Consider the following 10202-nt stretch of genomic DNA (forward strand, 5'->3'; position numbering starts at 1 on the left):
GTGTGTGTATTGTGCATTCCCTATGTGAGAAAGGTGATTTTTAAAAATTGTTTTGTGTATTCCTATGTATCTTTTTTCAACTGGGTGCAGTTAATCATGCATAAGCAAATATAAAATTTGAGTTACGCTCACTTGGTTCCCTAATATATCAATTGTCTTAGAATAAATTCACGTTTTTGCATCAAGCATTATAGCAGAATTGATTTTGCATGAATCTATCTTACATTGGAATTTTTTTTTTTTTTTTTTTGAGACGGAGTCTTGCTGTGTCGCCAGGCTGGAGTGCAATGGCCTGATCTCAGCTCACTGCAACCTCCGCCTCCCGGGTTCAAGTGATTCTCCTGCCTCAGCCTCCCAAGTAGCTGGGACTACAGATACATACTACCATGCCCAGCTAGTTTTTATATTTTTAGTATAGACGGGGTTTCACCGTGTTGGCCAGGATGGTCTCCATCTGTTGACCTCATGTTCTCCCTACCCAACTTCCCAAAGTGCTGGGATTATAGGCATGAGCCACCGTGCCTGGCCTACATTGGAATTTTAATCAACGACTGTTTCTATCCGGAGCTAGTCTCATTTTTTTTTTTTTTCTGAGATGGAGTTTCACTCTTGTTGCCCAGGCTGGAGTGCAGTGGCGTGATCTCAGCTCACTGTAACCTCTGCCTTCCAGTTTCAAGCGATTCTCTTGCTTCAACCTCCTGAGTAGCTGGGATTACAGGTACCTGGCACCACATCCAGCTAATTTTTTTTTTTTTCTTTTTTGAGATGGAATCTTGCTTTTGTTGCCCAGGCCAGAGTACAGTGGTGCGATCTTGGCTCACCACAACCTCTGCCTCCTGGGTTCGTGTGATTCTCCTGCCTCAGCCTCCCAAGTAACTGGATTACAGGCATGCGCCACCATGCCTGGCTAATTTTGTATGTTTAGTAGAGACGGAGCTTCTCCATGTTGGTCAGGCTGGTCTCAAACTCTCAACCTCAGGTGATCTGCCCACCTCAGCCTCCTAAAGTGCTGGAATTATAGGTGTGAGCCACCACACCCAGGCAATTTTTGTATTTTTTTTAGTAGAGATGGGGTTTCACCATGTTGGCCAGGATGGTCTTGAACTCCTAACATCGTGATCCACCTGCCTCAGCCTCCCAAAATGCTGGGATTACAGGCGTGAGCCACTGCGCCCAGCCACCAGTCTCAATTTTATTTCCTGAGTTGTATGACGACTAATGTTTTCTTTCACATAGGAATGATGTTGGTTTAAGATAGAAGGGACTTGCCTCTCTTCCTTGGTGCCGGAGTATAGGAAGGTCCCTCATTTACCCTGGGTATAACCTCCAGCAGAGCAAAGTAGCACAGGTGAAGAGGCAGTGCTGGGACCAGATGGGACTGTTGCTGCCACAACTCTCTATGGCTTTCTCTCAGCCCTAAAAGGCATGTGGCTAAACAAAGGCATTTACCTTGCTGTTTTTCTCTCCATTCAGGGACTCTTTAGAATAGTGGGGGTAACGTATCTCCTTTACTCTCAAGTGTGTTGGGGGGAAAACTAGATTTTCAGATTGTATTCTAAAATCATGACATTTTAAGTTTAGGGTCATATTTCAGATGAAAATATTCTGAAATAAATTTCACTTTTTCTAAGGCACCATTTTCCTAAGAGTGCTCAAATAAGAATGTTTAGTTTTATTTAACCTAGTGCTTCCCAGCTCTCTTTACTATAGGACTTCTCAGAGTTTTAATTACGCTCCTGTGCATTGCGGATCTCCAAGAGGAGGGATATTCCCAAGCTTATTTAATTGTGTTCCAAACTGGGACTGTGGGACACATGTCCCCCAGGGCTGTTCACAGGTCAGCCAGCTTCTCAGAGTGGCCATTTTATAGCCATTTGGGAACCTTGTAGCTTTTGTAGTTTTTGCGTATTTCCAAATAAGTTTGATAATAGCTTATTAACATTGGTTATTTTCATTGTATCCCAATTTAATTTGATTACATTCCCATCTACTTTTCAGGAACTAGCTTCCAAAAAATCCCTGCCTATGAATTATTACACAGTATTCTACCATGTTCAAGAGCAACTGCCTAGAGACTGTTTTGTGGTAAGCGAAGGAGCAAACACTATGGACATTGGACGGACTGTGCTTCAGAACTACCTTCCTCGCCACAGGTAAGACTTCTAAAGAAGAAAGAAGTCGTAATTCATTATAATGTGTTTAATATGAAACTACAATAGTGCAGATTAAGAAGACATTTGAGAATTAATACATGTTCAGTATGTAAGGGCATATTTCATAAAAGTATTGTTAGGTGAGGTTTTGTAGAGTTTTTATGCTTGATGTGTTCTTGGTATCCTGTGATAATTATTTACTTAGTGTTACAGGAATATGTTTATAATCTTCCAAGCAAACATGAGTGGCTTTTTTCTATCCTTAATAAATTAGTTCCTAACAGTCTAAGGATTTTATATTGAACAAAGAGAATGTTTTTATGGTTCTTTATTTTTCCATCAACCATGTAAATAGGACTAGAAGGTTTGTGCCAACCCCATCCTCTATGACATGCCCCAGTGGGTTTCATTTTAGCTTTGTTCTCCAACAGGCTTGATGCTGGTACTTTCGGAACAATGGGAGTTGGTTTAGGATTTGCTATTGCAGCTGCCATGGTGGCTAAAGATAGAAGCCCTGGGCAACGGATCATCTGTGTGGAAGGAGACAGTGCATTTGGGTTTTCTGGCATGGAGGTGGAAACCATCTGCAGGTAAAACATCATCCTGAATCAGAGCATTTGATTCTCTAGAATATGAAAAATGACACAGAAGACCCAGTCATCTGACAAATACTTACCAAGTGTTCACCAGGTGCCCTGTGAATAGCTCTGTGCTCTGTCCTGAGGATGCTAGTGGCAGTAACTCACGGTCTTTCTCTTCCAGAACAGTATCTTTCTGGCCTCCCCACTGTATGGTAAAAACCTATAAAACTGCGGGGAGTGGTTTTGAGGTCACTGAGAAAAAAATGTTGGGGACTGAAAGAAGCTTGTTTCCTGTGGGAAATAGCAAGTGTGGTGGTTAAGGGCATGGCTTCTGCCAGGTGCCTTGGCTCACACCTGTAATCCCAGCCCTTTGGGAGGCCAAGGCAGGCAGATCACTTTAGGTCAGGAGTTCAAGACCAGCCTGGCCAGCATGGTGAAACCCCATCTCTACTAAATATACAAAAAAAAAAAAAAAAAAATTAGCCAGATATGGTGAAGCATGCCTGTAATCCCAGCTATTCAGGAAGCTGAGGCAGAAGAATTGCTTGAACTGGGAGGGGGAGGTTGCAGTGAGCTGAAATCGCACCACTGCACTCCAGCCTGGGCAACAGAGTGAGACCCCATCTCAATGTGAGACAAATGGCCTGGATTTAAAAACTGGTTCTATCAAGTCAGAGCCACGTGACTTTAAGTCACTTAACCAAGGTTGGGCATGGTAGCTCACACCTGTAATCCCAACACTTTGGGTGGCCGAGGTGGGCAGATCACCTGAGGTCAAGAGTTAGAGACCAGTCTGGCCAACATGGTGAAACCCCATCTCTACTAAAAATATAAAAAAGAGCCAGACGTGGTGGTACATACCTATAGTCCCAGCTATTTGGGAGGCCGAGGCAGGAGAATCACTTGAACCTGGGAGGTGTAGGTTGCAGTGAGCCAAGATCGCACCACTGCACTCCAGCCTGGGCGACACAGCAAGACTCTTGTCTCAAACAAACAAACAAAAAAGTCACTTAACTAAGCCTTAGTCTCCTCTCTTCTAAAGTAGGAATAGTATCCTTTAGGCAGAAATTCTTGAAAAAAAAAAAGGTAGGATTAGTCATAGTTCCTACCTTAGAAAGATGATTATGAGGAACAAATGAGATAATCTAAGCAATTTTTTTTTCAAGATGGGGTCTCGCTTTGTCACCCAGGCTGGAGTGGAATGGCGCAATTGCGGCTCGCTGCAGCCTCAACCACTGAAGTTTAAGTGATCCTGCTTCCTTAGGCTTCTGAGTAGCTGGGATCACAGGCATGCACCACCACGCTCAGCTAATTTTTTGTATTTTTTTTTTGTAGAGACAGGGTTTTGCCATGTTGGCCACACTAGTCTCGCATTTGTAAGCTCAAGCAATCCACTCATCTTGGCCTACCTAACTGCTAGAATTACAGGTATGAGCCACCGTGCTTGGCCCCAGCTAAACTCTGAGGTGATGCTCAGTGAACATGAGCCATTTGGATCATGTGTGTAGTTATGAGAATTCATGGGGAAACTCATGAATTGTAGATCCTAACTGTAGAAGGATGGGGGTTTTATTTTTCCAGCTATATTTAAACTGTAGTAAAACGATTTCAATTCTTAGCCAGGGCTCTTATTAGGGCTTTTGTGACTCATGTTTTTGGGCTGGCAAAGCTTTGGTAGATAAAACGTTCAAGATTTGGGAAGGTATAGTTGTCCCTCCATATCCATGGGGGATTGGTTCCAGGAACTTCCTCAAATACCAAAATCCAAGGATGCTCAAGTGAGTCCCTGATATAAAATGGTACAGTATTTGCAAATAACCTATGCATATCCCCCCATATATTTTTAATGATCTCTAGATTACTTTAAAATGCTGAATACAATATAAATGCTATATTAATAATTGTTGTGCTGTATCACTTAGGGAATAATGACAAGAACAAAGTCTGTGCATGTTGAGTACAGACCCAAATTTTTTTTTCCAAATATTTTTGACCTGCAGTTGGTTAAATCCACAGATGCAGAACTCAGATAATGAGGTCTGACTATATGTGTCTGTTGGAGTGTCTTTATTGACAACAAAGTGATATACATAAAAAAGATGACTTATGGGGAAGTCAGCCTTTTAGTGGATAATGATTCCTTTTGAGCATGGAGAGCAAATAATTACCACAGTCCTGTTATTTAACAGTATGCAGTTTAGTTTTGTTTTTACCACTTGCCCTTGGAAATTATGTTAGAAAATAAAACCTACATTCTTTTCAGTCAATAACATTTAATCAACTTTTTCTTTTTTGTCTTTGCTGTACTGTTTAGCACATTGTTAAATACGCCTTTTCTGTAATGATTACACCATGTAATGTGTTTCTGATTATGGGTGTGGTAGTTTGAGTGCAGATTGTGTGTGCTGGTCACTTGTGTATCTCCTACAGCATCTAGCAAGGGCTAGGTGTCTGTGGCGAGCTCAGTAAATAGAAAGGTACTTTTCAAACAGTGTTCCTAGGAACCAACTATAAGTGGTCCTTTAGAGAGTATTGAATAGGGAAGGTGTTCTTCGTATACCATCTAGACTTATGAAAACCTAGATTCAGAAAAGCTCAGTGATTTGTCTAGGTTCATAGCTAATAGCTAAAGGACTATCAACTCTTTTTTTTTTCTTTCTGAGATGGAGTCTCGCTCTGTCACCCAGGCTGGAGTACAGTAGTGTGATCTCGGTTCACTGCAACCTCTGCCTCCTGGGTTCAAGCGATTCTTCTGCCTCAGCCTCCCGAGTAGCTGGGACTACAGGCCTGTGCTACCATGCCCGGCTAATCTTTGTATTTTTAGTAGACCCAGGGACAGGGTTTCACCATATTGGCCAGGCTCATCTTGAACTCCTGACCTTGTGATCTGCCTGCCTCAGCCTCCCAAAGTGCTAGGATTACAGGCGTGAGCCACTACGCCTGGCCAGGACTAACAACTCTTAATCTTGCAATCTTTCTGCCTTTCCATGATGTTTCTATTAATGATTTGATATTCTTTCTTAGGATAATAAATGCTTGACTTTTAGTCTTCCTCTAATATCACAAAAAGCTTATAGAAAACTATTCATTTTTAAGTTAAAATTTCAGCCCAAAGAAAAGAAATTACTTTAGAATGAAGAATGATTTCCTTCATATTTTACTCTCACTTTAGGTACAACTTGCCAATCATACTCTTGGTAGTGAATAACAATGGAATTTACCAAGGTTTTGATAGCGATACTTGGAAAGAAATGTTAAAATTCCAAGATGCTGCTTCAGTGTAAGTAACCAAGACCAATGTCTATTTACTTTCTCTCACCCATTTTAATCTCTTTTGAAAAAGTCTTCTATATTGGCAATAATGTGCCTACATGGTATGAGTATTGTCTGTTTTGATTGTCAGCCCTTCTAAAGAGCAGGAATCCTGTCTTAGTTCCTCTTTGCACAAATATCCATGATTAGGTGCTTCAATAAATAGTTTATAATCAGGGAATAGCTGAAGACTCAGATAAATGAGTGTGATGTCTGAGCCTTGTTAATGAAAAGGCTTATTGCAAAATGCTACCAGGACTGGGAGCAATAGTAGGACTACTATTCCTGTTACACTATGTAGAAGTGTGGATGTGTACATATTATTTATGTTCCAGAGGCCTACCTGCCTTTTACCACTTAGCTAAATCTTGATCATCTGATGGCAGAGCCAGATTAAGATGATATTGTAGCTGGCGGTGGAATGTCAGATAGATGTGAATTTGTGAGCCAGCCTTGGGGTGGAACCGGGTATGGGCGTGTCTATTTATGCCTCGCTAACTTTATTTGTTGTTTTCTTGTTATGTGTTGTTTTGCAGTAATCTTTTTTCTTTTCATGTTTTTCTTCTGGATTCATAATAGTTGGTAGTGTAGCCTGTGCTATCTAGTATAGTAGCTACTAGGCATGTTGCAGCTGTTGCAATTTAGATTTAAATTACTTCAAATTAAATGAAGTTAAAAATTTAGTTCCTCAGTTTAGACATTTTTCAAGTGCTCACAGCAACAGGTAGATATTGGCTACTATTTTGGATCACACAGGTTTAAAACATTTCTGTCATCACAAAGTTCTGTTGGACATTGCTTTATAGACAATTATAAACATAGGAAAAACTCAGTGTACTGGCATCTCAGCTTAAGGGTTGAAGTTAAAATTATGCCTTTCAGTTCAGCCTAAATTTTTTTAATGAAGTATTTCAGAGAATGACTTTTTTTTTCCTACAAGGTTTAAGATTTAAATTTCATTAACTCATGATCTTGTTTTTCAGGGTCCCTCCAATGTGTTTGCTGCCAAATTCACATTATGAGCAAGTCATGACTGCATTTGGAGGAAAGGGGTATTTTGTACAAACACCAGAAGAACTCCAAAAGTCCCTGAGGCAGAGCCTAGCAGACACAACTAAACCCTCTCTTATCAACATCATGATTGAGCCACAAGCCACACGGAAGACCCAGGTAAATACAGTTGCTAAGCAGAAAGCAAGAAATGCATCTGCTTCCCCTATCCCCCTCCAAAAAGTATCTACCAAACAGAACACCCTCCATCATGCACAGAGGTCTTTCTAAACCTTTTCTGAGTTTGGCAGTTTCATTTACTTGTTCAGTGAATATTGAGATATGTGTTAGGTGCTACGAATAGCATGGCAAGCCAAACCAGGCTCAGTCCTCACCTTCATGGAGCTTTTATGGTCTGGTAGGGGTGAGGGACAGTCTGGTAACCTCACAACTGAACACACTACAACAGAGTGAAGCAATTGCTTGGAAGGAAAGAAACCCAGTTCTAAGCAAACATACCACAAAGGAATTGATTTATGTTGGGGTCACAGGGAAGGCTTCTCAGAGGAGGTGATTCTTAAACGGAGATCAGAAGGATAAGCAGAGACTAACTCGGCAAAGGGGAGAGGGAAGAGATGTGCAAAAGGCTCTGTAGCAAGAGGAAAGAGAAAGCATGGCAAGTCTGAGTAAGAGGGAGATGCAACTGTAATATGAGGATTTGTGCAGGTACATTCAAAATTAATTAGTTTGACCTCTAAAGTGAAACTACAGTGTTGATTATAGCAGTAAAGTAAATGACAAAGTTCATAGCATGAACCTCTCCTATCCCAGATTAAGTTGCATTTCATGCTTAATTTTCTACTGCCGTCCTGGTTCTGCCACTTGCCTCTCTTGTAACCTGTCATCCATGCGAACACTTTGCGTATCAGCCACTCTTTTCAGAGCAGGTATTTTTTTCAAGTACTTTCTGTCTTGGTTCTTAAACATATGGGATCTCTTTCTTTTGTGAACAAAGCAGTGGATGAATGGGCGAACAGATACCTGGATAATCAATGAAATATAAATTAACTAATTTAGATCCTAAAATATATAGAATTCTACTGAAATTCTATTTGTGTAAAAATAGATTTCAGCAACTTTGGCATTTACTTCCTAGCAGAGAGAGGAGACACTCAAGAAGCCTAGTGATGAGGAAGATGAATGCAGAAAAGTAGGCCAGTAAGCTGAAGGGCAAGGGGGCATTAGCAGGGATTTCTGTGGAGCAAGCAGGCAGACTGTTTTCAGGGAGGGTCAACAACTTTCAGAATCTATCAGTACTCCTGCGGGTTTGTGGATTGTCTTTTCTCTTTTTAAGTTCTATTTAAAATAATTTATACCAGTCAGACACTCAATAGACAGGCTTTTTCATCTCATGCCCCTTTATGGATTTCTAACTGGGTGTGTACTTTCCAGTGACTGGGATGTTAGTTTGGTAACCAAAAACACCCTCCTCTGGGCACCAGGCCGTCAGAGCACTGGGGAAACTAAAGCCACTATAGAAGCCTAATGAATACATATAATCTTGATGGCTGGGCCCAGTGGCTCATGCCTGTAATCCCAGCCCTTTGGGATGCCGAGGTGGGCGGATCACTTAAGGCCGGGAGTTTGAGACCTGCCTGGCCAACATGGTGTCTACTAAAAATACAGAATGCAAAAAATACAAAAATTAACTGGGCATGCTGGTGCATAACTGTAATCCCGGCTACTCAGGAGGCAGAGGCACGAGAATCGCTTGAACCCGGGAGGTGGAGGTTGCAGTGAGCTAAGATTGTGCCCCTGCACTCCAACCTGGGTGACAGTGAGACTCTATCTCAAAATCATCATCATCATCATCTTGAGACCTATGTTAATCACAGAAAAACCCTAACAAATTCTCTGCTAGTGAGTTCGCGCTTCTATTGATTTGCTTCCAATGATCTGTTCTACAATTTCTCTATGAATTTTGTTTGGATATTGCCGGAGAAATATAAGTTCTCGTCTTCCTCTTTTACAATTCTATGAGGATTATCTTTATATTTCTTACGTTTATCACTTTGAAATTATTTTCATTCCAGTGGAATTTACATACATTATACTTTCCAAACTGTTGATTTTTGTCTGTCTGTCCATCTGCCATTTGTCTTTGATTCTCAGTGTAGGCTGGCCACTTTCTGCCTCAATATGGGAATGCCTGTATCTGTGCCTGTGTCCAGGCCGTATGTGTAGGATGGTGTTAGTTCTGGAAGAGGCTTCTGTGCACAGTTCTTCTTACTCTTGTTCTCAGACCCGGGAGCTCAGCCCTCTGTGGGCCTCCTTCATCTCCCTTCTCCTTCTGAGTGTACTTGTGGCTCTTTTAGACTATAGTTTTTGTGCTCTGATTACTGTTAATGGAAGAGGACCCAGAATGCCATTTTAGATTGTTTTATAGGACACAGCAGGAAGATTCACTAGTAGGTTTTAAGTCCTTTTTGGGAAAAGCACCAGAACAAAGACAAACCTCATTTTGCCACCATTGTGTAGGACTTTTAGGTTTTAGAACAAGTGAAACAATGAGGATATAATTTGAGACAATCATTTCTTTTTACTGAATGTTTGTTGTCTTCTTTTTCTAGGATTTTCATTGGCTGACCCGCTCTAATATGTAAATAAAGACGCCAGGTGGTGGTCTTGAGTTTTCTCTTTCTTGCAAGATGAAATTTTATTTTCCGCAGCAAAATTACTCTACTGTTAAAATTGTGCAAAATAAAATAAACATTTTAAAATTACATTTTACAGTAAAGGAATTGATTAAAAGCAGAAAAAGTTAGAAAAAGTAACAGAAGTTATTCTGCCACAAAACTACTTACAGATGAATGGAGAGCTTTTATTAAATAATAGCATTGTAACTGCCTCAATGTTGATTTACATATCAATATTCTTTTACTGCCATAGCGTGGATGTTTGTTCCCCAAAACCTCATGTAGAAATTTGATCTCCAGTGGTGGAGGTAGGGCCTAATGGGAGGTGTTTGGGTCATGGGGATGGATCCCGCATGAAAGGTTTGGTGAGTTCTCAGGGTAATGAGCTCTCCCTCTATTAGTTACCACTGGGCTGGTTGTTAAAAGGAACCTAGCAGCCAGGCACAGTGACTCACGCCTATAATACCAGG

At 41.0% G+C, this 10202-nt stretch overlaps 1 protein-coding gene across 4 annotated transcripts in view; it reads left to right on the forward strand.

The window, feature by feature from the left end:
• HACL1 (2-hydroxyacyl-CoA lyase 1) overlaps positions 1-9821 on the forward strand; it is a 39501-nt gene extending 29680 nt beyond the window's left edge. For all 4 annotated transcript variants that reach the window (XM_023207381.2, XM_023207382.2, XM_023207383.1 and 1 more), the window contains 5 exons: positions 1999-2153; positions 2585-2743; positions 5907-6014; positions 7030-7216; positions 9667-9821. In XM_023207381.2, the coding sequence (XP_023063149.1) occupies positions 1999-2153; positions 2585-2743; positions 5907-6014; positions 7030-7216; positions 9667-9699 (642 nt within the window). In that variant the 3' untranslated portion in view covers positions 9700-9821. The remainder of the gene's footprint in view (positions 1-1998; positions 2154-2584; positions 2744-5906; positions 6015-7029; positions 7217-9666) is intronic.
• Positions 9822-10202: the final 381 nt, after the last annotated feature.

Source organism: Piliocolobus tephrosceles, chromosome 2 (genome assembly GCF_002776525.5).
Source record: "Piliocolobus tephrosceles isolate RC106 chromosome 2, ASM277652v3, whole genome shotgun sequence".
NCBI classification, from domain to species: Eukaryota; Metazoa; Chordata; class Mammalia; order Primates; family Cercopithecidae; genus Piliocolobus; species Piliocolobus tephrosceles.